Here is a 26,960-nt window from a genome sequence, read left to right on the forward strand (position 1 = left end):
TCCGAACAGACAGCACCCAAGGTCAGGATCGAACCCTGGTCTCTGGCCCTGTGAGACAGTGGCTCTACCCGCAGCTCCACAGTACCTCAGAAATATTAACCCTTTCCAGACACTGTATACTGCCCAACCTGCTGAATGCCCACAACGTTTTCTGTTTTATGTTGGCAGTTTATGGTCAGACTCACATTCCAATCACCCATTCAACTAGAAAATATTTTTTAAAAAACAGATGCTGAAAATCCAAATGGAAACACAATTTGTCATCAGTGTTAGATCTGAAATGGAAGGTCTGTTTCACCTTGCAGATGCTGCCTGACCTGCTGAGTATTTGGGGCAATTTCTACTTTTATTCCATATTTTGTCATGCATTTGGTTTGGGCCGCAGGTGTGGTAACAGGTCACAAAAGTCACTTATTAAATCATATTCCCGCTGTTTCTGCATTTGTCAAAGTTAATTCTTAAAGTTACAGCTGGTCTAGTGGCGGAACCAAGAAGTGACGCAGTTAACGCGTTGAAATGAACGGATCGACAGACAGACAGACAGCTCTGATTTCAGTTGCTGTTTATTTCACTCTTCCCACATTTACATTCCCCCTGGTTTTATTTCCGCGCTCGCTGGGGTTTCACGACGCGGAATTTTGAGATTAAATGGGAGCCGTTCAGCGCCGACCTGTTGTCCACTGGGTTTCTGCCCACAGCCCCTGAGCCCCGCTCCTCACGCCGGTCCCGGGACTCGACCCTTTTACACACCCGGAGCGGAACCGGAGCAGATTCTCAGCCACTGATTTACATTACAAGGCCAGAATAAAGGATAAAGTTTCTCCATGAATTTATTCCCAGTGAAGGTGTAGAGATGGGACTTGGTGTCCGCGTCGTAAAATGAAACTGTCCCGGACTCGTAACTGAGATAAACTCCCACCCTCCTGGGAATGGGACGGGCGGGGAGACGGGATGGAGGGGAGGTGAGTGCATTCAACCCATCATCACAACGCTCAATCCTCCAGACTCTAGTCTCCAGGGTCAGTATGACCCCTCTCTTCCTCTCCACAGACTCTGCGGCGACTCCCAGACTCCAGCCCCGACTCCCCGCCACCTCCACCTCCCAGTAATGTCTCCCCGATGTGAATCCCTCCGATCCCAGCACACAATGACTGACTGTAAACCTCTTCCCGGTGTCAGGGAGACGCCACCGGGTCCAGTTCCATCTCACCCTCTTCCGATCCTCAGACACCTCGAGCCGCGGATGCGCTGTTTCCACATCCAGGGACTGGGGGGACGGAGAGTTCCTGGGGGGTTGGGGGGGAGAAGAGTCAGAGATGATCAGAGAGTTCCTTGCGTGGGTGCTTGGGGGGGTCTTGCCCAGAGAGCAAGCTAGCTTTAGACCTGGTAGAAACTGCGCAAATCAAGACTCGGGCTGGGATTGCAGCCCAAAGCAGAAAGCTAGGTCTAAAGGCATCACCATCCTCAAGCCTGGGAAATCTGCTGATGATCCAACTAGTTACCGATCCATTCTCCCTGAGTATATCTTACTTGCTGTTTGAGTGCCACCTGCTTGCCAGGATTTCTCCATTGGCAGAATCTGTCTTGCCCAGAGAGCAAGCTAGCTTTAGACCTGGTAGAAACTGCGCAAATCAAGTCCTTGCCCTCACTCCCGATATAGAGGCTGGCTTACAACGTGCCCTGAAAACTGGTGTTGCTCCATCATTTTCCCGATCGAACCAGCTACCCTTCAGGGGATAAAAAGTCGCAGCCTGAAGTACAGCCGGGGATCCCTGAAGAAGAAGCTTGCATAACTTCTACCGTGGGCCAGGATTTACCATCAGAAATAACCTTTGCGGCGGGGACTTTAAATCTCAACCCACAATCTTGAAGAAAGAATGGAGTCCACGGGGGGGGGGGGGGGGGGGGGGAATGGCTGGGATTGCATACTCATGGAGTTTTATTATTTTGTTAAGGATGAGCAGGGGTCATTCTTATTGAAACATACTAACATTATAAGATTATTAAGGGTTTGGACACGCTAGAGGCAGGAAACATGTTTCCGATGTTGGGGGAGTCCAGAACCAGGTTTAAGAATAAGGGGTAAGCCATTTAAAACGGAGATGAGGAAAAACTTTTTCACACAGAGTTGTTTGTCTGTGGAATTATCTGCCTCAGAGGGCGGTGGAGGCTGGTTCTCTGGATGCTTTCAAGAGAGAGTTATATAAAGATAGCAGTCAAGGGATATGGGGAGAAGGCAGGAACGGGGTACTGATTGTGGATACACAGCCATAATCACATTGAATGGCAGTGGTGGCTCGAGGGGCCGAATGGCCTACTCCTGCACCTATTGTCTATTGGAGGATTGTGTGTTGTATGTGGTGGCTGATCGGGTGAAAGGTAAGGACACGGGGGACTCTGCCTATGTTGCGACTAGGGGGAGGGGGAGCAAGGGCAGAGCTGCAGGGTACCGAGGAGACACGAGTGTGGGCCTCATCTATGATGGGAGAGGGGAACCCTCGTTCCCTAAAGAATGAGGACATCTCTGATGTCCTGGTATGGAACCCCTCATCTTGGATGCAGATGCAGCGTAGACGGAGGAATTGGGGATAGAGTCTTTGCAGGAAGCAGGGTGGGGAGAAGTGTAGTCGAGATATTTGTGGGAGTCAGTGGGTTTGTAATGGACGTCTATCGATAGTCTATTAACTGTGATGGAGACTCTGAGATCAAGAAAGGGGAGGGATGTGTCGGTGATGGTCCAAGTAAATTTGATTGCAGGATGGAAATTGGTGGTGGAGTTGATGAAGTCCATGAGTTCTGCATGGGTGCAGGAGGTAGCACCGATGCAGTCATCAATGTAATGGAGATAGAGTTTGGGGATAGGGCCTTGGACTTGGAGGAAGTGGGAGGATTCGAAGGAGAGGTTATTAAGAGTGAGAACCAGCTCCGCTGGGCGGAGTAGTGTTAGTAGAGGGAAATTGGATGGTTCTGCAGTCGAGGAATAAACGGAGGGCTTTAAGCTCTTCCTCGTGGGAGATGGAGGTGCAGAGTGGCTGAACGTCCATGGTAAAGATGAGGAGGTGGGGGCTCTGAAAGCGGAAGTCGTTAAAGGGACAAAGGCATGTGAGGTATCTTGGACAAAGGTCGGAAGGGATTGGACCCAGGGGGGAGAGGATGGAGTCGAGGTACGTGGAAATCATTACAGTGGGACAGGACAGTTGTGTTTATGGATTTTGGGGAGAAGGTAAAACCGGGCTGTGTGAGGCTGGGGAATGATAAGGTGTACGGTTTAAAGGTGTCAGAAACAAGAATAATGGAAAAGGTACAAGCTTTACCTTGCTTGAAGTCATCAGGTATTTCTTTGAATGCCGTGTTGACTGAAACAGGGCAATGAAACTTTTCAATCGGTAAGACTTTATCCACCACTGACAGTGGTTTGGCTTCATCACGAACCCTGGAAATATTGAACAGCTGGTTATAAACTAAACATTAGAAATATTTTGAGTTGTTCCACAAAAACTCACAATGTTTTCCACAAGACAATGTCCTACCTTCGCTTGCGACCAACTTCCTCCTGAAAGAAATAAAACACAAATCTCAATTGAGATGGACCGTCCTCATCCCGACAGTGGGAATTTCACCAAATTTCTACAACCCTCTGATAATTCCCATTTCCCAACTCTTATCGCCACTGCCATGCAGAGAGAAAGCGGATATTGTCGCAGAGATGTAGAACGATGGGGGAAAGCACAAGGAATGTTCATGAGAATGACGCCATAACTGAGAGGATGGAAAGTAATGAAAAGACTGGGCAGGTCGTGGGATTTCATTTGGAGAAGATGTCAGGAATGATGAGAGGGAATTTAATATTATCGGTGGATTTAAATGGGTGGGGATGAAATAATATCTCAAATCGGGGAGACCAAGAATCGAAACTGAAATGTAACTTCATAAATACTGAAAGGAATGCAGTCATGAGAACATGGACCTCACTGCACTGGAGGGACTTAAGCCAACAGCAGAGATAAATTTAAGTGCAAGTGGGATAAACACATTAGGGCTCCTGGAATTTGGGGTATTGTTACCGGGTGTGGAGAGTAGATGGGAGGGATGATGAGTGGAGCAGAAATCTTGACTGGATAGGATGGGCCAAATGGCCTGTCTATGATGTAGAATGGGATGTCATTCTATGGTGAAACAAGGTGGACAAAACAAAAAGAGCAAATTCTCCCAAGGTGACTACCCACTGCTGATGGGAACTGGATATAGATGATCAATCTGATGTGTGCGCCACGTTCTAGATTACAATGTTAATCCCCACAATGTGGTCATGGCTGATCTAGCCCAGGACCCAACTCCTCCTCTTAGCCCCATTCCTTTCGATTTCAATTCCCCGAATGTTCAAAATGTATCTTCCTCTGGTTTTAATACATCTAACAGGTTAAACCTCTCAGAGTCTCTTGGTTGGAGAATCCCAGATATTCACTGCCCTCTGTCCATTCGTGGTCCTTGGGATCAGATATAGGATCACCTGTCATTGTTCGAAACTCCACATAATACAAACACCTCTCTACATTCTAGCCAGACAGTCCTGAGATCCTATAGATTATACGGGAGGACAATTAGTTTGGGAACAACAACAGCTGGAACAGAGGGAACATTTGCCCAGTTCTCAATTATTGGTAAATGCAGAATTTATTTCAGAAATGTCACCCATCATTTTGCGACTGCACTTTCACTTCACCAAACTGTAGTGTAACCCCTCACCTTCAGAAACACCACACTGTCTTTTTGATCCATCTGTTGCTGCAACTTAAATAGATCCTGCTGAATAGATTTTAAATTCTCTTGAATCTCTCCAAGATTTTTCTCCAAAGTATTTAGAATCTTCTTCTCTTGCTCCCGGATATCTGCCAGTACGCGCTGCTCTTTCTCAGTGAGAACCTTGTGCAGTTCAGCAAACTGGGATGTGATTTTCGACTGAAGGTTGTGTGACTGTTCCTGGGAAATGAAAGGTGAAGATCAATATGGTATGTTAGCATTCATAGCAAAAGGATTTGAGTATAGGAGCAGGGAGGTTCTACTGCAGTTGTACAGGGTCTTGGTGAGACCACACCTGGAGTATTGCGTACAGTTTTGGTCTCCTAATCTGATGAAAGACATTCTTGCCATAGAGGGAGTACAAAGATGGTTCACCAGACTGATTCCTGGGATGTCAGGACTTTCATATGAAGAAAGATTGGATAGACTCGGCTTGTACTCGCTAGAATTTAGAAGATTGAGGGGGGATCTTATAGAAACTTACAACATTCTTAAGGGGTTGGACAGGCTAGATGCAGGAAGATTATTCCCGATGTTGAGGAAGTCCAGAACAAGGGGTCACAGTTTAAGGATAAGAGGGAAATCTTTTAGGACCGAGATGAGGAAAATATTTTTCACACAGAGAGTGGTGAATCTCTGGAATTCTCTGCCACAGAAGGTAGTTGAGGCCAGTTCATTGGCTATACTTAAGAGGGAGTTAGATGTAGCCCTTGTGGCTGAAGGGATCAGGGGGTATGGAGAGAAGGCAGGTACAGGATACTGAGTTGGAAGATCAACCATGATCATATTGAATGGCGGAGCAGGCTCGAAGGGCTGATTGGCCTCTACTCCTGCACCTATTTTCTATGTTTCTATGTCTATGGTTCTAATATATAATGTCACTGATTGTGTTTCCTCGCCACTTTGACCGTGACATTTGTCCTGTTCATTTTTTATTTGCTTTGGCAATTCAATTCAATTCCAAATGCTTCTGAAATATTGTGACTGTAATCTTATAACCCATCAAACCTCTACTCCCAATGCAATTCCCTGCTGCCTATTCATTTTCTCGTGAAAGCTGCCCTATTATTACAAGCATCACAGGGATCAAATCTACACAAGTTCAGGAAATCGAAATCGAAAGCCTCACCAGAACTCCAGAAATCTTCTGTTTCTGTTGCTGCTCCATTTGCTGGATCTCTGATTCCTTTTTTGTGAGAGATTCGAAGGAAGATTTCACCTGATCCTGGAGTTGGGTTTGAAAATCCGAGAATAAAAGTGTTAGACAAAAAAACAGGAATTAAACAATTATGCGATCAAAATTGATTCGCTTTTACCTTGTAGAATTCTGCAGCTTCTGCTATCAGCGTGAAGTTGTGAGCTTTGTGTTCCTGCCCGGCTGCACAAATCACACAGATCAGCTTCTTGTCAGTTTCACAAAACAGCTTCAGTTCTTCCTGATGTTCCTCGCACTGAAGTTTACTTTCCTTCTCTGTCCGATTCGGGCCCAGTGTTCGAGCTTTCTCAGACAGTCTCGCCAAAGCCCGATTCACCCTGAGGGTGCGGTCTGTAAACTGCTCTCTACATTCCGGGCAGGAGTTTCTCCCCTCCCTGTCCCAACTCTGTGTGATGCATGAGCGGCAGAAGTTGTGCCCGCACTCCAGCGCCACCGGATCGGTGAAGAAATTCAGGCAGAAGGGACAAATTATCTCCGCCGTCCAACTCTCGGCCTGGTCGTTCGAAACCATTTTAACTATCCACTTCCTGGTTCAAAACAAAGAGCCTATAGCATAGCTCTGCTATAGGATCTTTGGTTCAAAAGAGGATTCCCTTTCCCTAAACTGCTGACCCCCTCCTGCAGTACCGCGTGTGTTCACTGCTCACGCTGCCGTCTCGGGGAATGAATGTAATTCGGCTGCAAGTGTTCAGTGTGAAGATGCAGAAACGTGGAACTGCAGATGCTGCTTCACAACAAAAAGGCACAAAGTGCTGGATTAACTCAGCGGGTCAAGTAGCACCTCTGAAGAACTTTTTTTTAATGTCATGATAGACTTTATTCGAGAAATAGATATATAGAATACATGATCCTTACAAAACTCCATCCGACATTCTCGGAGGCTATACATACATACAATACAGTTTCCACAAATCACCATTTTACCCCCTACCCTTGTCACTCATGTGACCCACTGTCGTGGAATCCCTTCGTTATTTTGAGGGGGCGTCTCCACCACACCCTGCCCCCCATGTCCAGCAGCGGAAGGACTCTAGACTGTGGTCCTCCCCCACCGATCTTAAGAGACAAATCCACCCGCGGAAACTATGGAGGGTTCTTCTCCCGCTCTCTACCACAGGGAGGGGTCAGTTACACATTAAACTGTCCTGAATATAGATGAAAGCGGAGAGTAGCGCTTGGGACAATATAAGGCAGGATAAAAAGTTGGAAAAAACTGCAAGAGTAGATTTCCCAGGACGTTGGCAAGATTTGTGGCCCTGAGTGAACGGGAGAGGTTGGGCAGGGAAGGATTTATTAATTGGAGCGCCGGAGGCTGAAGTTCATGGGATCAAGAGGTGAATGGATAGGGTGAATGCACAGTCTTTTACCCGGAGTAGTGGAGTCGGGAACTAGAGGACACAGGTTTGTGGTGAGAGGTGCAAGATTTAATCGGAACCTGAGGAACAATATTTCCACACAGAAGGTCGTGGGGAAATGGAACAAGCTGCCAGAGGAGGTAAGTGGGGCTGGACAACAACGTGTGGACGGGCTTTAGGACCCGGGGGAGCCCGGAGCTGTGGAACAATCAATGAAAGGGGCGGGGCCCGGCTGAGGGGAGGCGGAGCTCAGCCCCGTCAATCACAGCCCTGACCAGGAAGCCGATGTCATTTGTAATCAGCTTCGGGTAAATGTCATTCCCATAAACTAAATACATCCGTGTTTCCTATCGTGAATTGTTCATTATATTAGGCTGCACAATAATATTCGTTCTATAGCAAACACTGTTATTTTATTTAACAGTCTCATGTGCAAACTTGAATTCAACTCAATGATTCAATGATACTCTATTGTCACATGTATCAAGGGACGGTGAAATTCGTTGTTTTTGCATGTAATCCGGTAAAATACAGACCTCACCCAGGCAGTACAGAGAGAGTCGCCACGTTTCTGGCGCCGACAAAGTTGCGAGAAGTTCAGTGAATTCAGCGTTATTTTCCTCTCTTGGATTATTTTATCCAATTTCATTCCCTGCTCCCATTTCCACATCCTCAGTAAGACCTATACTGTCCTCGTCCGATCAACATCAACACCAATTCATTCACTCTGGCACAGCGGACTCGGAATTATTCTAAGTTTCAGACATGCCAAACTTCCTCGGTCTTCTGAGGAAGTAGAGGCGTTTAGATGTAAAGGAGGCCACATCGAGAGAACCGAGTGCCATAGACGAGGATAGAGGAGATGCAAGTGAATCTCTGCCTCCCATGAAAGGGTTGTTTGTGTTCCTGAATGGTGGTGAGGGTCGAGGAGTAGGGACAGAGTGGCGCTTCCCCTGGTGGGTTGTAGGGGAAAGCGCCACTTCTTCCTGCATCTAGCCTGTCCAACCCCTTAAGAATTTTGTAAGTTTCTATAAAATCCCCCCTCAATCTTCTAAATTCTAGCGAGTACAAACCGAGCCTCTTTCTTCATATGAAAGTCCTGACATCCCAGGAATTAGTCTGGTGAATCTTCTCTGTACTCCCTCTACGGCAAGAATGTCCTTCCTCAGATTAGGAGACCAAAACTGTACGCAATACTCCAGGTGTGGTCTCACCAAGACCCTGCAACTGCAGTAGAACCTCCCTGCTCCTAGACTCAAATCCTTTTGCTATGAATGCTAACATACCATTCACCTTCTTCACTGCCTGCTGCACCTGCATGCCTACTTTTAATGACTGGTGTACCATGACACCCAGGTCTCGTTGCATCTCCCCTTTTCCTAATCGGCCACCATTCAGATAATAGTCTACTTTCCTGTTTTTGCCACCAAAGTGGATAACCTCACATTTATCCACATTAAACTGCATCTGCCATGCATTTGCCCACTCACCCAGCCTATCCAAGTCACCTTGCAGCCTCCTAGCATCCTCCTCACAGCTAACACTGCCCCCCAGCTTCGTGTCATCCGCAAACTTGGAGATGTTGCATTCAATTCCCTCGTCCAAATCATTAATATATATCGTAAATAGCTGGGGTCCCAGCACTGAGCCTTGCGGCACCCCACTAGTCACTGCCTGCCATTGTGAAAAGGACATCAAGGTTGCTGTAGATCAGTGTGTCTCTACTATATAAATATGACCACACAGATTATGCATGCTGCACATTCCTTATGAAATCCAGTCCGGATCTTCAACCCTACCGCTGCCCCAAAAGCCTGCGTTTGGTACTCTCTCTCTCTCTCTCTCTCTCTCATTAGCTGAATGCTACGGAGACAAAAGCACAAGGTGTTTTCTCCGTGGAATTACTAATAAAAGTATATGTTCGAATCTCTATGTGTAAGTCTGATCATTTCAACAGTTGCTTATCCAGGGAGAGAAATAGAGTTATTGACTCAGTTTAATAGCCATTCGTCATCAGAATTAGATCTGAGATGCAATGTCTGTTCACCGACCATCGCTCACACGATGTTATCCCTTCTCATCCACTCTCAACACACCAGGGGCTACTTCAAAGAGGCCACATATCCTACATACCTGCACGTCTGGGATGTGGAAGGAAACGGGATCAACTAATCGGCTTGTACTCGCTAGAATTTAGGAGATTGAGGGGGGATCTTATAGAAACTTACAAAATTCTTAAGGGGTTGGACAGGCTAGATGCAGGAAGATTGTTCCCGATGTTGGGGAAGTCCAGGACAAGGGGTCACAGCTTAAGGGTAAGTAAGAAATCCTTTAAGACCAAGATGAGAAAAACATTTATCACACAGAGAGTGGTGAATCTCTGGAACTCTCTGCCACAGAGGGTAGTTGAGGCCAGTTCATTGGCTATATTTAAGAGGGAGTTAGATGTGGCCCTTGTGGCTAAAGGGATCAGGGGGTATGGAGAGAAGGCAGGTACAGGATACTGAGTTGGATGATCAGCCATGATCATATTGAATGGCGGTGCAGGCTCGAAGGGCCGAATGGCCTACTCCTGCACCTATTTTCTATGTATCTAACCGGAGGAAACAGAGGAGATTTGCTTGGCAATGGCTGAGATTAGAACTCATACTCTTCCACGGTCTATGTGGGTCGAAGAGCCTGTCTGCCGAGGCCCTTGCCTCAGTGGTCATGAAATGCTTTGAGAGGCAGGTCAAGAAACACATCTGTGCCTCCGTCCCTCGCAACATGGACCCGTTACAATTCGCATACCGTCCGAACAGATCCACGGACGATGCGGTCTCCCAGGTCCTGCACACCGCTCTCTCTCACCTTGACAGCCAGAAGGGGGGCTATGTGAGGATGCTGTTCATAGACTTCAGTTCAGCCTTCAACATGATAGTCCCCACCAGACTTGCTGAGAAGCTGCTGGAATTCGGGTTCAACACCCCCCTGTGTTCCTGGGTCCTGGACTTTCTCACCGCCAGGCCCCAGGTAGTCAAGATGGGAGGAAATACATCAAAGTCCCTCACCCTGAGCACAGGAACCCCCCCAGGGTTGAGTCCTCAGACCCCTACTGTTCTCCCTGTACACACACGACTGTGTGGCCAGGTTCAGCTCCAACTCTATTATAAAGTTGGCTGATGACACTGTGGTGGTGGGCCTGATCTCAGATAACGATGAGAAGGCCTACCGGGAGGAGGTGGCTGATCTGGCACTCTGGTGTCAGGGCAACAGCCTCCTCTTGAATGTCAAAAAAACTAAGGAGCTGATCGTGGACTTTAGGAGGGCACAACATCCGAGGACGTACACTCCACTGAAGATAAATGGGGATATTGTGGATAGGGTGAGCTGCATTAAATACCAGGGAGCCCACATCTCAGAAGCTCTGACATGGACAACACACGCTGCCGCACTGGTGAGTAAGGCAAGGCAGCGCAAGGAAGAGAGGGGGAGAGAGAGAGGTTACTGCTGTAAAACTGGACACAGTGCAAACCGAGTCAATTATTGTTTTGTGCTCCTGCCAATAAAAATGATTTGCAACTAAATAGACAAGTGAGCCTTTTTCTGTTCTACTAGTCAGATCCTTGAACCTGTTCCCTTGTAACAACCCTGCAGTTAAGAGTTGATGTTGGCATCATTGTGGGCCGAAGGGCCAGTCCTTGTGCTGTTGTCCTAGTGTTCTACGGATATACGCTGACATCTTCAAGAAGTTTGAAGCCGTCCCGCTCTTCATCAGAGGCACAAGCATTCCCAAATGGACAATAATCTAATTAGGCCAGATTAAATAGACAGGAAAGATTTCGAGATGGACACAAAGTGCTGGAGTAACTCAGCAGGTCAGGCAGCATTTCTGGAGAGAAGGAATAGGTGATGTTTCAGGTCATAGAAACATAGAAAATAGGTGCAGGGTGAGGCCATTTGGCCCTTCGAGCCAGCACCGCCATTCATTGTGATCATCCCTATTAATAACCCGTGCCTGCCTTCTCACTATATCCCTCGACTCCACTAGCCCCATAGAGCTCTATCTAACTCTCTCTTAAATCCATCCAGTGATTTGGCCTCCACTGCCCTCTGTGGCAGGGAATTCCATAAATTCACAACTCCCTGGGTGGAAATGTTTTTTCTCACCTCAGTCTTAAATGACCTCCCCTTTATTCTAAGACTGTGTGGCCCCTACTGTCGAGACCCTTCATCAGTCTGCAGTTCCTTCTTTATATAATACGGGTGAATATGTTTACATATTCTGTTGTGCTGCTGCAAGTAAGAATTTCATTGTTCTGTCTGGGACTCTTGGATTGAAAGCATCTGTAAATGCTTGTGTCTCATAACTGTTCTGTAGGTTTTGCATTTTGTACGTGATTATATTTTCTTGAAACACTTCCTCTAGTTCCAAGGCATGATTTGGTACAGAATACATAAAGAACACTGCAATAGTCTAGGTGTGGTTCTTCTTCTTCTTGCGTTGGAGGCAGCAGAGGTTATGTAACGGCCTCCAGGCGCTGCAGCCAGTTCAATGTGCTGTTGTCGAGGGCTGTGAGATCTACCCCTCCACCGGGGGTGGGGGGGAAAGGACAGCCCAATGAGCAGCTGCGCAGTTTGCTGGTCTGCTCCACACATGCAGGCTGCTGATGAACGCAGCCCCCAGCGACGCATGTTGGCGTTGAACCGGCCGACCCCTGTACGGAGACGGGTCAGGGCGACCCACGCTTTTCGGGGCAGGTCCCAGCCGGGTGAGGCTGTGATGTACGGTGCAACAGTCAATTTACAAGGTCGTGAAGTCTATTCCCAGCTGGTTCTCCTTCAGTCTGAGCCACAGCCCACTGTTCCAATGCACATTATAGACAGATAGCACTGTGCTAAATGTCACAACTCTCCCTACACATAAAGGGCAATTTACAGAGGCCAATTAACCAACAAACCCGCATGTCTTTTGAATGTGGGATGTGGGGCAACTGCTGCTTTTATCTACATATTTGGTTTGGGCCCCAGGTGTGGTAACAGGTCACAAAATTCACTCATTATATCAAATTCCTACTGTTTCTGCAATTGTCAAAGTTAATTCTCAAAGTTACAGCTGGTCTGTGGTCGGACCACATGGCTTTGCGGACATGACTTAGTTAACTCGTTGAAATGAACAGATCAACAGACAGCTCTGATTTCAGTCGCTGTTTATTTCGTTCTTAAAATGTTTACATTCCCCCTGGTTTTATTTCCGCGCTCACTGGGGTTTTACGACGCGGAATTTGGGGATTAAATGGGAGCCGTTCGTTCAGCGCCGACCTATTGTCCACCAGGTTTCTGCCCCACAGCACGAGCCCCGTTCCTGACGCCGGTCCCAGGACCCGACCCTTTTACACACCCGGAGCGGAATCAAAGCAGATTCTCAGCCAATTTCCATCCCAAGGCCCGAAGAAAGGATAGAGTTTCTCCGTGAATTTATTCTCAGTGAAGGTGTGGAGATGGGACTTGGTTTCTGTGTTGTAAAACGAAACAGTCCCGGACTCGTAATTGAGATAAACTCCCACCCTCCCGGGGAGAGGATGGGCGGGGAAACGGGATGGAGGGGAGGTGAATACTTCAAAGTCGTCAGCCGCCAGCTTGATCCTCCAGACTCCAGTCTCCGGGGTCAGTGTGGCCTGCTCCTTCCTCTCCACAGACTCTGCGGCGACTCCCAGACTCCAGCCCCGACTCCCCGCCACCTCCACCTCCCAGTAATGTCTCCCCGATGTAAATCCCTCCGATCCCAGCACACACGGACTGCTTGAAAACCTCTTCTTGTTGTCAGCGAGATTCCTCCGGGACCGGGTCAGTCTCACCCTCTTCCGATCCTCGGACACCTCGAGCCGTGCATGCGCTGTTTCTATATCCAGGGTGATGGAGACTGGGGGGGAGAAGCAGAGAATCAGAGAGTCCTCGTGGGTTGGGGGGAGACTTGGGCTGGAGAGAGTCTAAAGTCATTGGTGAGTACAACCAAGAACACACTGATCTCATTGTGAACCAATATATGAACTTCACTGAGGGACCTGACAATATTGCGCATGTAAGGCTGGCCCAGAAAGTGAAGGCAGGTAGGATCCAAGGCGAGCTGGTGAAATGGATCCACAATTGGCTTGGTGGTTGGAGGTAGAAGGTAGCGGTAGATGAGATTTTCTGCTTGGAGGTCTGTGACTGGTGGTGTGCAGCAGAGATCGGTGCTGCAACCTTTGGCTTGGATGTGAATGTAGGTGTGATTAGTAAGTCTGTGGAGGACTCAAATGTGTGGATAGCGGGGAAGGTTGTCAAAGTTTGCAGCAGGATATCGGGTAGATTATCAAAATCGTATTCGCATGCAGGGATATCAAATCAAGAGAGTGCAGATTTATATTGAGAGCAAGGAATTTTAAAGTATATTTGAGATTTAGGTTTTTTTACACTGAGAGTGAGTGATATCTGGAACATGCCAGAGGAGGTAGTGGAGTGAGATATAATCACTATATTTGAGGCACTTAAATAGGTGAGGTGTAGAAGAATACCGATGTAATGTGGGCAAATCAATTAGCATAGCTGGGGAAGAGGTGGACATGGACGTGATGGGCCAAAGGGCCTGATTCTGTAATGTACAACCATGGCTCTCAGCTCCAAGAGCACTGAATGACTGAGTCTCCACAGCCACCGCTGCAGGGAATTCCAAAAGTTCCCCCAGTCCCTGTATGCAGTAAGTCTCCTTATCTCTGTCCTACATGGTGCAGCCCACATTCTCCACACCCCTCAGACGGGGGGGAAACATCCTCCCTGCATCCAGCCCACTGAGCCCTGTAAGGACTTTGTGTTTCACTGTGATCTCCTCTAATACACTCAAACGCTCGAGTACACAGGCCTAGTCTACTCAATCTCACCCCGCACAACAAACTCACTCTCCTAGGAATTAGTATTGTCAATCTTGGCTGCATTTTCTTCCGTGTCGGTACATAGGAGCATAGGAACACAAGAAAACAGGAGCAAGATTAGGATCCTCTCCTCAGGCTTGCCCCTTGACACTATAAGGTTGTTAGCAAGTTAGAGAGGGTGCAAAAGGATTTATGATCATTTCATCAGGTCTGAAGGGCTGGGTTATAAGGAGACGTTGGACAGGCAAGGACATATTTCTTTAGAGCCCATCAGAATGCTTTTATAGATGTATATAAGATCTATATAAGGTGCAAAGATAAGGTGAATAGCCACAGTATTTTACCCATGGCAGGATAATCTAAACCTCTGACTCTATGATGCTTCCCAGCTGATGAGTTTAGTGTTAGATCAAATCTCCAATTTCCCTTCAGTCCACAATAGAAGTAATCTTTGCATCTAGATATTGCTTAAACATGTATAGGAATGAACTACAGATGCTGGTTTAAACCGAAGATAGACTCAAAAACTGGAGGAACAATGAATAGAAGTTATGCAAAAAATAACAATGAGAGAGGAAACAGGCCACTGTTAACTCTTTGTTAGGTGAAAACGAGAAACTAGTGTGACTTGGGCGGGTGAGGGGTAGACGGGCATGATATTCACCTCCAGAAAAAAAGTAGGAAGTGTTATCCGAGGGTCCGGGAAGCTGGTTAGGTCCCCCAATGGGGGTTTAGAGAGCTCCTGTATTTTCAATAAATTGAAAGTGATTCCCAAGCTTTCTGCTGGTAGTTTACATAACAGAGGCGTAGAATTTTTCTAACACATAACCAGTAAAATAACCCCCAAAAGATAAATATTTCATGAAATAAATGACTTCATACAGCTAAAAAAATCTTTACAAAAAGGGTTACCAGAAATGTCTCTTTGCCCAGCACTGTGTGCAGACAGCAGAGAAAAAGCGATTTGGGCTGCAGCCAACTTCTGCTTCAGTAAGGGAAGCTGGTCAATGATTGGCCGCAACGCCCCTCGGAGACTGCGTCTGATTGGCCGCCGAGTGACTGGCGCATTATCTGATTGGACACAACGTCCTTGGAGACAGCGGCTGATTGGACGGCAGGAAACCGATTTGTTGATTGATCGGGAATTTTAAAGGAAATAAGGGTCGGTGATTGGATGCAACCCCCTTAGAGACAGCGGTTGATTAGTTGACAAATAATCAGGCACAAAAATTGAAAAATAGGAAAACCAAAAAAATAAATTGGAATTACGATTTAAATCGGAAGAATATCATGCCTGGATACAGAGAGAGGAGATGTCGGGCTACCTGAAGTTAGAGAAATCAACATTTCGTACCACTGGACTGTAAGTTGCCCAAGCGAAATATGAAATGCTGTTCCTCCAATTTGCATTTAACCTCACTCTGACAATGGAGCAGACCTAGGACAGAAAGGTCTGTGTGGGAATGGGAAGGAGAATTAAAGTGTTCAGCAACCAAGAGATCAGGTAGGTTCAGGCAGACTGAGCAAAGGTGTTCAGCGAAACGATCGCCCAGTCTGCGTTTGGTCTCATTGATGTATCCGAGTCCACATCTTGAACAATGGTTACAGCAGATGAGGTTGGAGGAGGTGCAAGTGAATCCCTGCCTAACCTGAAAGGGACTGTTGGGGTTCCTGGACAGGGTCGAGGGAGGCGATATAGGGACCAGTGTTGCATCTTCTGCGGTTGCAGGGGAAGGTACCTGGGGAAGGTGTTGTTTAGGTGGGAAGTGATGAGTTAACCAAGGAGTTGCAGAAGGAATGGTCTCTGTGGAAGGTAGAAAGGGGTGGAGATGGGAAAATGCGGCTAGTGGTGGGATCCCGTTGGAGGTGGCGGAAATTTTGGAGGATTATGTGTTGTATGCGGCGACTGATCAAGTGAAAGGTAAGGACAAGGGGGACTCTGTCTATGTTGTGACTAGGGGGAGCAAGGGCAGAACTGCAGGATACTGAGGGGACACGATTGTGGGCCTTGTCTATGATGGGAGAAGGGAACCCCCGTTCCCTAAAGAATGAGAACATCTCGGATGTCCTGGTATGGAACCCCTCATCTTGGGCGCAGATGCGGCGTTAGCGGAGGAATTGGGAGTAGGGGATAGAGTCTTTGCAGGAAGCAGAGTGGGGTGAAGTGCAGTCGAGATAGTTGTGGGAGTCAGTAGGCTTGTAATAGACGTCTATCGATAGTCTATTTCCTGTGATGGCGACTGTGGGATCAAGAAAGGGGAGGGAGGTGTTGATCATGGTCCAAGTAAATTTGATTGCAGGATGAAAATTGGTGAGGTTAATGAAGTCCATGAGTTCTGCATGGGTGCAGGAGGTAGCACCAATGCAGTCATCAATGTAATGGAGATAGAGTTTGGGGATAGGGCCTTGGACTTGGAGGAAGTGGGAGGGTTCAAAGGAGAAGTTATTAAGAGTGAGAACCAGCTCCGCTGGGCGGAGTAGTGTTAGTAGAGGGAAAGTGGATGATTCTATGGTTGAGGAAGAAACGGAGGGCTTTAAGCTCTTCCTGGTGGGGGATGGAGGTGTAGAGTGACATGGTAAAGATGAGGGGGTGGGGGCTCTGAAAGGCAAGTGAGGTCCTTGGACATAGGGATTGGACTAGGGGGGGGGGGGGGGGGAGAGATAGGATGGAATAGTGAAAATCATTTCAGTGGGATTGGAGAGTTGTGTTTATGGATTTTGGGGAGAAGGTAAAACCCCTTTGCGAGGCTTGGAAATGATAAGGTGTCTGGTGCATGGCTTAAACATATCAGAAACAAGAATAATGGAAAAGGTATAAGCTTTACCTTGCTTGAAGTCATCAGATACATCTTTGACTGTCGTGTTGAATGAAACAGGCCAAAGAAACTTTTCAATCTGCATGGCTTCATCCACCACCGACAGTGGTTTGGGTTCATCACGAATCCTGGAAATATTGAACAGCTGGTTATAAACTGAGCATTAGAAATGTTTTGAGTTGTTCCACAAAAACTTGCACTGTTTCCATCAAGACAATGTCCTACCTTCGCTTGCGACCAACTTCCTCCTGAAAGAAATAAAACACAAATCTCAATTGAAATGGACCGTCCTCATCCCGACAGCGGGAATTTCACCAAATCTCTACAACCCTCTGATAATTCCCATTTCCCAACTCTTATGGCCACTGTCATGCAGACAGAAAGTGGATATTGCCGCAGAGATGTAGAACGATGGGGGAAAGCACAAGGAATGTTCATGAGAATGACGTCATAACTGAGAGGATGGAACTTAATGAAAAGACTGGGCAGGTCGTGGGATTTCATCTGGAGAAGATGTCAGGAATGATGAGACTGAATTTAATATTATCGGTGGATTTAAATGGAGGGAGGAGAGTAGATGGGAGGGATGATGAGTGGAGCAGAAATCTGACCGGATAGGATGGGCCGAAAGGCCTGTCTATGAAGGACAAAACAAACAGAGCAAATTCCCCCAAGGTGACCACCCACTGCTGATGGGAACCGGATATAGATGATCAATCTGATGTGTGCGCCACGTTCTAGATTTCAATGTTAATCCCCACAATGTGGTCATGGCTGATCTAGCCCAGGGCTGAACTCCTCCTCTTTGCCCAATTCCCTTTGATTTCAATTCCCAGAATTTTCAAAAATGTATCTTCCTCTGGTTTAAATTTGTCTAACATTTTAAACCTCTCAGAGTCTCATGGTTGGAGAATCCCAGAGATTTACTGCCCTCTGTCCATTCGTGGTCCTTGGGATCAGATATAGGATCACCCGTCGTTGTTCTAAACGCTACAGAACACAAACACCTCTCTACATTCCGGCCAGATATTCCTCAGATCCCATAGATTATATGGGAGGCCAATTAGTTTAGGAACAACACAGCTGGAACAGAGAGAACATTTACCCAGTTCTCAATTACTGGTAAATGCAGCATTTATTTCGGAAATGTCACCCACCATTTTGTGACTGCACTTTTACTTTACCAAACTGTAGTGTAACCCCTCACCTTCAGAAACACTGCACTGTCTTTTTGATCCATATGTTGCTGCATCTTATTGAGATCCTCCTGAATAGATTTTAAATTCTCTTGAATTGATCCAAGATTTTTCTCCATTGTATTAAGAATCTTCTTCTCTTCCTCACGGATATCTGCCAGTGCGCACTGCTCATTCTCAGTGAGAATCTGGTGCTGTTCAGCAAACTGGGATGAGATCTCGGACTGAAGGTTGTGTGACTGTTCCTGTGAAATGAAAGGTGAAGATCAATAAATGTCACTGATTGTGTTTCCCTAAGACTTTGACATTTGCCCTGTGTAATATTTATTTGCTTTGGCAATTCAATTCTTTGTCGAAATGCTTCTGAAATATCGTGATGGTAATCTTATATTGTTATAACCCATAAATCCTCTACCCCCAATGCAATTCCCTCCTGCCTGTTCCTTTTCACGTGCCCTTTAATTCCAATTCATCCGCCCACCACCCACTTACCCAGGGTTAATTTACAGTCTGCGATTGACCATTGAACCAGCGTGTATTGGAGACGTGGAAGGAATCCGACGTGGTCACAGGGAGAAGGCGTGAAGGCTGCCCTATTATTACACGCATCACAGGGATCAAATCTACAAAAGATCAGGAAATCAAAACTGGAAAGCCTCACCAGAACTCCAGAAATATTCTTTTTCTGTTGCTGCACCATTTGCTGGACCTCGGATTCTTTTTTTGTGATAGTCTGGACGGAAGCTTTCACCTGACCCTGGGATTGTGTTTGAAAATCAGAAAAGTGTTAGACAATAAAAAAGGAATTAAACAATGTAGCGTTGTTACAATCCCCGCGATCAGTGGGGCTCTAGATCTACCAAGTGCTGTGCGCGCAACTCGAGAGGTTGTGGGGGGGGGGGGGGGGGTGAGTTAACTGCATGTTTTTCATTAGTGGTCAGGGAGGGATTTCCTCATACGACACGCTTATGACGTAAAGGAAATCTCGGTCTGTCATTCCATTCGTGTTTTTTTCCAACACGACGTTGCTGGTCTATTGAATCGCTGGGCTTGAAAGTCAGGCACAACTTAAACGCCTTCAAAATCACAGATCGCAGGTTCAGGACAAAACAAAATGTAGGACGTTTATTTAACATCTTATCTAGTTTTTGGTGTAATTTCATTTTAATCTGTTGATGCAAAATAAGTTAATTTAGCCCTGATAACGGCTGTGTCCTGCCTGCCAGCTGTGAGTGTGAGCCACATGATCATTATATGTATTTTGTGTAATTGTCTACCCACAAACACTATTTTCATACTGAATATGTTGAACATGGCAGCTGCCTCACCGATTTGTATGTACTGTGTTTTTAGTATGAAAATATTGATAATGGATAGGCAATTGCACAAAATCCTGATAATTAGATGTTCTTAAGACATGGTTGTGCAAAAAATAATGCTTTTGATTATCTTAAGTGGATGTTTGAGGATTTTGAACACATGTCTGTGTTAAATGACCCTTGCCCATAGAAACATAGAAATTAGGTGCTGGAGTAGGCCATTCGGTATCCTGTACCTGCCTTCTCTCCATACCCCCTGATCCCTTTAGCCACAACTAACTCCCTCTTAAATATAGCCAATGAACTGGCCTCAACTACCTTCTGTGGCAGAGAATTCCACAGATTCACCACTCTCTGTGTGAAAAATGTTTTTCTCATCTCGGTCCTAAAAGACTTCCCCCTCATCCTTAAACTGTGACCACTTGTTCGGGACTTCCCCAACATCGGGAATAATCTTCCTACATCTAGCCTGTCCAACCCCTTAAGAATTTTTCCAACCCCTTTTTTTGCTTTTGTGTTAAGTTAATGGAAAAGATGCTTATTTCCGAGCAGTTTTGTAGTAAATGCCTACCATGTTCTGTGTGCTAAGCAAAGCAAGAATTTCATTGTACTATCATGGACACATGACAATAAACTCACTTGAAATTGACTATAACATTTTTAATACAGGAGATATGAAAGTGAATTAGGTATCAAATTAAAGGTTTTTTTTTATGCTTTATCTGATGGGATAAATTCACAGGCTTGATTTTTAACATCTCAACATTTTGTAATATCCCTAAACAATCATCGATTTGGCTTACCTTGTAGAATTCAGCAGCTTCTGCTATCAGCGTGAAGCTGTGAGACTTGTGTTCCCGCCCGGCTGCACAAACCACACAGATCAGCTTCTCGTCTGTTTCGCAAAACAGCTTCAGTTCTTCCTGATGATCCTCGCACTGAAGTTTACTCGCCTTCTCTGTTCGATTCGGGCCCAGTGTTCGAGCTTTCTCAGACAATCTCGCCAAGGCCCGATTCACCCTGAGGGTGCGGTCTGTAAATTCCTCTCTACATTCCGGGCAGGAGTTTCTCCCCTCCCTGTCCCAACTCTGTGTGATGCATGAGCGGCAGAAGTTGTGCCCGCAGTCCAGGGAGACCGGATCGGTGAAGAAATCCAGGCAGATGGGACAAATTATCTCCGCGGTCCAACTCTCCACCTGGTCGTTCGCAGCCATTTTAACTCCTCCTCTTCCTGGTTCAAAAAAACACACGTCCCCTTTCGCTGAAACCAAAGATTGGCTGAAACTGCTGAACTCCTGCAGTACCGCGAGTGTTCACTGCTGACGATGCCGCCTCAGGGAATGAATGTAATCCGGTTGCAAGCAAAGATCTTTAGTTGCAAGTGTTCAGTGTGAAGATGCAGAAACAATGAACTGCAGATGCTGCTTCACAACAAAAATGCACAAAATGCTGGATTATCAAAATGCAGGTTTCGGCCCGAAATGTTGCATATTTCCTTCGTTCTGTAGATGCTGCCTCACCCGCTGAGTTTCTCCAGCATTTTTTGTCTACCTCCGCTGGATTAACTCAGCGGGTCGCGCACCTCTGAAGAACAAGGACAAGTGATGTTTCGTGTCTGGACCGAGCTTCAGACTGATTGTAGGGGCGGTGGGTGGGAGAGGGGCAGAATGGTCAGGGTCGTAAAAATGTCTTTGGACCTTTCAAATGAAATGCACGAGGTATCATTAACTATATTCAATTTAATAGATGAATTCAATGGAGATGTTCAATGTCGATTCATTGCAGTCGGGTTTCGGCCCGGCCGAGAGCGGCTGGGCGAGGGGAGCTCCCGTGTGGAAGGGAGAGGGGGACTAGGAGTTGGCGGTTGGCATAAACTGGTTTGTAACTGGATCAAATGGCAACTCAGGTAGGATTAGAGGATGGCGAAGACCAAGATGATGGACGTCAGTATCTAGTCAGAGATCAGGGAGGAATCAAGGAGAAGGAGGAGTCAGGCAAAACGAGCTCAGCCAAAGCAGCAAAAGAGGTTTTGAAGGGAACAGTTCAGAGGAGGATAGGAGAACGGTTCGGAAAAAGGTTGAAAGGAAGGAGGTTAAAATAATACTGACATTTAGAAAGGAAGATGAGCATGTCAATTTAAGTCCGATAGCTTTATCCAGGGAGCTAAAGAAGAAGGTAGGAGAGGTGGAAACAGCTAAGATTTTGAGAGACGGGAACTTGTTAATAATATGTAAAACGGAGGAGCAGAAAAATAAGGCTCTGAAGATTGAAAGTGTTTGCAAGAAGATGGTGAGTGAAAGAAAGACTCTGGGTGAGAGTAGAGTGACAAGGGGAGTAATAACAGGTATTCCTGTAGATGAAGACCAGGAGAAACTCAAATGGAGTATTTTTGGTGGCCAGGTGAGTGTAGCTAAGAGATTGTTAAGGACAGTGGAGGGTAAGAGGGTAGAGAGCTTGTCTGTGCTTCTGGAGTTTCAGCAGTCTGAACTACCAGAAAAAGTGAGAATCGGATGCACGAGTTTTCCAGTGAGGCCTTATATACCTCCACCGCTCCGATGTTATAAATGCCAAAGGTATGGACATATAGCAGCGGTGTGTAAGGGGAAGCAGAGGTGTCCCAAAGTGTGGAGGAGAGCATAGATTTGAAGAGTGCAGAGAAAATATGCAGGATAAATGCTGCAATTGCGGAGGACCGCACAGGGTAACGTATGGGGGATGTGAAGTCAGGAAGAGGGCTGTGGAGATTCAGCAAGTGAAAACAGTAAGTAACATAAGCTACTCAGAGGCAGTGAAGAAGGTGCAAGGACAAAGGGGAAGAGTGGATATAATTGGGAGAGAGAATCATCCGGTTTTGAGATTAGAGGAAAGTCAAGCAGTCAAAACTCACACAGAACTGACAGCTGATAAGCTTATTGTTTTCATTGCATATGTAATCAACTGTACTGATCAGGTTAAACACAAAACAGAAAAAATAAAAATCATTGTTAAGGGAGCAGAGAAGTTTTTGGGTTTAAAAGAAGTATCATGGGAGAGTATCAATAAAAAGCTTGAAGCAGATGGAAGGCAGGAAGGTTCTGGTGATAGGTCAAATTGATTATATTACAATGGAATGCAAGGAGCATAATAGCAAATGGACAAGAGTTTAAAGGATTCATTAAAGAGTTAAAGAAGAAACCAGAAGTCATATGTATTCAAGAAACCTGGCTTAAGCCTTCATTAGACTTTGTCATCAAAGGTTATGATAGTATCCGTAGAGATAGGGGTGGAGGGGGGTGTGTAATATTTATAAGGTAAGGAATACATTATAGATTGTTGGTGAAAGGAACAGAATTAGAATATTTAGTGGTTGAAATTTGGACAAGAAAAGGTAAGGTTAAAATTGTTAATTTTTATAATCCGTGTAAAAGGCTTTCAATGGAGTTGATGGACGAACTTGCTGGGTATTTAGGGGGGAAAGTTATATGTTGTGGAGATTTTAATGCTCATAGCACGTTGTGGGATGATTCTAATGATGAAAATGGGATGGTGATTGAGGATTTAATGGAGAATAAAAACCTTGTGTGTCTTAATGATGGAAGTGGGACACGAATCAACATCAGAACAGGGTCAGAATCAGCCATAGACCTCACCACTAGTGTCGGGCTCATTGGCGGGTGTTTGTTCATGGGAAGTAATTCGAAGAACAACGGTAGGAAGTGACCACTACCCGATAGAAATAGTAGTAGGAGTGAGTTTAGAGGAGTATAATACAGAGAGAATACAGAAGTGGTCTTTTAGTGGTGCTGATTGGGAGAAGTTTAAGATTATTAGTGATCAAGAAATGGAGAAAATTGATATTTATGAAGATGTGGATAATTTAAATATTTCTGTTTGTGAAGCCATTTTAGAGGCAGCAACGAAGTCCATTAAAAAGAAAGGAGGTAAGCGCAACAAGAAGAGTGTACCATGGTGGACTAAGGAGTGTGACAAAGCAATTAAGTGTCGAAATAAAGCTTTTAAAATTTTGAAAATAAATCACAATTTTCAGAATCTTATTGAATACAAAAGGTTGCAAGCAAGTGTAAGAAGAGTAATAAAAAATGCAAAGAGGGAATTTTGGAGGACATTTTGTAACTCAGTGGGAAGGGAGACAAAAGTAGGTCAAGTTTGGGGAATGATAAGGAGAATGAAAGGAATTAAAAGAGAATACAAATATCCAATCCTAACTGACGGTGAAATTACAGCAGTGAAAGATGAAGAGAAAGCAGAGATGTTGGCAAAATCTTTTGCTAAAATTCACAGTTCAGACAATGTTAGTGAAGAAGGAAGAAAAGGAAAAGAAAATACTATAGCAGAGAATATACAGTTAATACGATACGAGGAAGACACTAACGATGTTTTTAACAAACCATTCACAAAGACAGAATTCAACCGAGCTCTTAGAAAAACCAAGATGTCAGCACCAGGTAAAGATCAGATTTGTTACACCATGTTAAACCATCTCAGTGAAACATCCAAGGATTTTTTTATTAGAATTTTATAATAAAGTGTGGGAGGGTGGGAAATTACCGCAAAGCTGGAAGGAGGCAGTAGTATTCCAAATAGGAAAACCAGGTAAAGATCTGACAAACCCAGGGAATTATAGGCCTATTGCGTTAACATCCAACATATGTAAAGTAATGGAAAAAATGGTAAATGAAAGGTTAACATATTATAGAATAGAATAGAATAGTTTCTTTATTGTCATTGTAACATGAACCATGTACAACAAAATTTAAAAATGTCAGCAGTCAACGATACCATTCAAACATTTCTAAAAGCTAACACATATCATACAATCATAAAATATTAAAAGATAAGCCCGGACTAAAGGATGCTAATACCACAGGCTGTGAGGCTCATGAAAATAGCACGGACTTGACTTCCTCTGCACTCACAGTTAATAACTGGCAATAACTGGGGCAAATCAGCGGCCCCGGACATTTTTTTATGATTGGTTTACTGTTTTTAACACCCATTTTAAACTATTTATTCCTCCATCAGGGACACAGTGTACCACAGTCCTTAGTATGTATCGCCCCTGAGGCGTTCACTGGGCGGCTACATTTAGTGCTTTTATAGCAGTGACAATAAGGTTGATTGATTGGATTGATAAAAATAAAATATTAAAAGATAAACAACTAAAATAAATTTTTAAGTCTGTTTGTCCTTGTCCTTGTAGATCTGTACCGTCTGCCTGACGGCAACAGTTCAAACAGGGAGTGTCCGGGGTGGGAAATGTCCTTTATAATACTCTGGGATTTTTTGATGCAGCGGGAACTGTGTAAGTCCTCCAAGGTAAGGAGAGGGCAGCCGACAATCCTCTGGGCGTTGTCAATGGCCCTCTGGAGCGCTTTCCTCTGAGCCGCTGTGCAGCTGGTATACCATACGCATACACAGTATGTTAGGATGCTCTCAATGGAGCACCGATAAAAGGACAGCAGCAGTCTCTGATTGATGTTATTCTTCCTGAGCACCCTCTTTTATGTAGAAAATAAAGGATATTTATCCAATTACCAGAGTGGCTTTTGGAAGGGGAGAAACACCATGGATCCAGCTATATGTTTAGAACATGAAATTAGGAGAGCACAAATTAACAGGGAAAGTGTAGTAGCTGTGTTTTTTGATATTGAGAAAGCATATGATATGATGTGGGGAGAAGGGTTATTAGTAAAACTAGGTAAATTGGGGATTAAAAGTCGTATATTTAAATGGATTAAGGATTTTTTATTTGGGAGGTCAATACAAGTACGAGTTGGAAATCAATACTCAGGAACATTAGATATTGAAAATGGAACACCTCAAGGGAGCATAATAAGTCCTTTACTATTTTTAGTAATGATAAATGATGTATATGAAGAAATTGTAAATGAAATGGGAGTTTCACTGTTTGCGGATGATGGGGCAATCTGGAAAAGGGGGAGAAATGTGAAGTTTATTGTGCAGAAACTACAGAGGGCTATAATAAAGGTACAAGAGTGAGTGGTCATATAAATGGGGATTCAAATTTTCTGTGGAAAAGACAAAGATAATGTTTTTTACTAGGAAGAAAATTGATAGTGAGGTAAAACTAAAATTATATAACCAGGAATTGGAGAGAGTAAAATACTATAAATTTTTAGGTTTATGGTTTGATGAGAGGATTACATGGATGGTTCATATTCAGAAAGTAGTGGACAAATGTAAGAAGATACTTAATGTAATGAGATGTTTAGTTGGATGTGATTGGGGGGCAGATAGAACAGCTTTGAAGGCTATATACACTGGGTTAATTAGATCTGTGTTAGATTATGGTTGTGTGGTGTATGGGTCCGCATCAAGTACTTCTCTTAAGAAAATAGACAACATTCAATATCAGGCATTGAGAATATGTACAGGTGCAATAAAAACAACTCCAACAGCAGCATTACAGGTTGAAATGGGGGAGATGCCTCTAGAGATGAGAAGGATACAGCTTTCATTGAATTACTGGATTAACCTACAGGGCCACAGTCAAGAACACCCAGCACAAGTTACTGTCAAACCATGCTGGGAAAAGGAGAGAAGGGAAACAAAAAGTTTTGGATGGACAGTGACCCAGAGAGCATTACAAATCAGCATAGCACAATTAAATGTGGTTCCAACGGTTCCATTACCTTCAATTCCACCTTGGATACTTCCAGATGCAACAGTAGACTTTACAATATTAGAACAGAAAAACAAGGATAAACAGCATATGTATAATTCAGTCATCATACAGGAATACATTGACAGATACTACAGTTTTGTCCACATTTATACAGATGCATCAAAAGATTCAGTAGATAAAGTAGGAGTAGCATTTATTGTACCAGAATTTCACATCAAAGTAGGGAAGAGGATCAATAATGAGGTCTCAGTATACACAGGTGAAATGATTGCAATATTGTTAGCAGTACAGTGGGTCGAGGATACTAGGCCTTTAAGGACAGTTATTTGTTCAGATTCAAGTTTAGCAATAAAGAGTTTACAGCACAGCCATTCAGACAGTAGACCAGACATTTTGATAGAAATACAACAAACACTATTCAGAATTCAAATGATGGGGCTTACAGTCATATTTTTATGGGTACCAGCACACATTGGCATTAGAGGAAACGAAATGGCAGATAAGGTAGCAAAAGAGGTAACAAAAAGAAGTAAGATTGATTTAAGTATTAACATAGGTAAAACTGAAATCAAAGACATTATTAAGCAAAGACTGAAGGAAAGATGGCAAAAGCAATGGGAGGAAGAGCGGAAAGGACGGTGGTTCTACAGAGTCCAGAGGAAAGTGGGAGAGATGAGATGTGCAGGAAAGAACAGAGAAGAGGAGACAGTGATTTCAAGAATTAG

At 44.9% G+C, this 26,960-nt stretch overlaps 2 protein-coding genes across 2 annotated transcripts; both read right to left on the bottom strand.

The window, feature by feature from the left end:
• Positions 1-547: 547 nt before the first annotated feature.
• On the bottom strand, positions 548-6,803 carry LOC129695101 (zinc-binding protein A33-like). The gene is made up of 7 exons (XM_055631851.1): positions 6,117-6,803; positions 5,930-6,025; positions 4,747-4,980; positions 3,531-3,553; positions 3,315-3,433; positions 2,687-2,697; positions 548-1,267 (listed from the first exon to the last, which is right to left on the bottom strand). Exons 1-7 carry the CDS (start codon positions 6,525-6,527, stop codon positions 743-745), a joined length of 1,419 nt encoding a protein of 472 aa, XP_055487826.1. The 5' UTR covers positions 6,528-6,803; the 3' UTR covers positions 548-742.
• Positions 6,804-12,545: 5,742 nt separating this feature from the next.
• On the bottom strand, positions 12,546-20,845 carry LOC129695092 (zinc-binding protein A33-like). Its single transcript, XM_055631842.1, has 6 exons — positions 20,393-20,845; positions 18,932-19,027; positions 18,282-18,515; positions 17,300-17,322; positions 17,084-17,202; positions 12,546-13,273 (listed from the first exon to the last, which is right to left on the bottom strand). Exons 1-6 carry the CDS (start codon positions 20,801-20,803, stop codon positions 12,744-12,746), a joined length of 1,413 nt encoding a protein of 470 aa, XP_055487817.1. The 5' UTR covers positions 20,804-20,845; the 3' UTR covers positions 12,546-12,743.
• Between the last annotated feature and the right edge of the window lie 6,115 nt (positions 20,846-26,960).

This window comes from Leucoraja erinacea, unplaced genomic scaffold (genome assembly GCF_028641065.1).
Source record: "Leucoraja erinacea ecotype New England unplaced genomic scaffold, Leri_hhj_1 Leri_93S, whole genome shotgun sequence".
NCBI classification, from domain to species: domain Eukaryota; kingdom Metazoa; phylum Chordata; class Chondrichthyes; order Rajiformes; family Rajidae; genus Leucoraja; species Leucoraja erinaceus.

Excerpts from the sequence above, each read along its gene's own strand:
- LOC129695101 (XM_055631851.1), bottom strand. The coding sequence starts at position 6,527 with ATGGTTTCGAACGACCAGGCCGAGAGTTGGACGGCGGAGATAATTTGT. Across the intron at positions 4,981-5,929 it reads AGAAGATTTCTGGAGTTCTG|GAACAGTCACACAACCTTCA; the intron begins GTGAGGCTTTCG and ends TTCATTTCCCAG. Across the intron at positions 3,554-4,746 it reads ACAGTGTGGTGTTTCTGAAG|GAGGAAGTTGGTCGCAAGCG; the intron begins GTGAGGGGTTAC and ends TATTTCTTTCAG.
- LOC129695092 (XM_055631842.1), bottom strand. The coding sequence starts at position 20,803 with ATGGCTGCGAACGACCAGGTGGAGAGTTGGACCGCGGAGATAATTTGT. Across the intron at positions 18,516-18,931 it reads AGAATATTTCTGGAGTTCTG|GAACAGTCACACAACCTTCA; the intron begins GTGAGGCTTTCC and ends TTCATTTCACAG. Across the intron at positions 17,323-18,281 it reads ACAGTGCAGTGTTTCTGAAG|GAGGAAGTTGGTCGCAAGCG; the intron begins GTGAGGGGTTAC and ends TATTTCTTTCAG.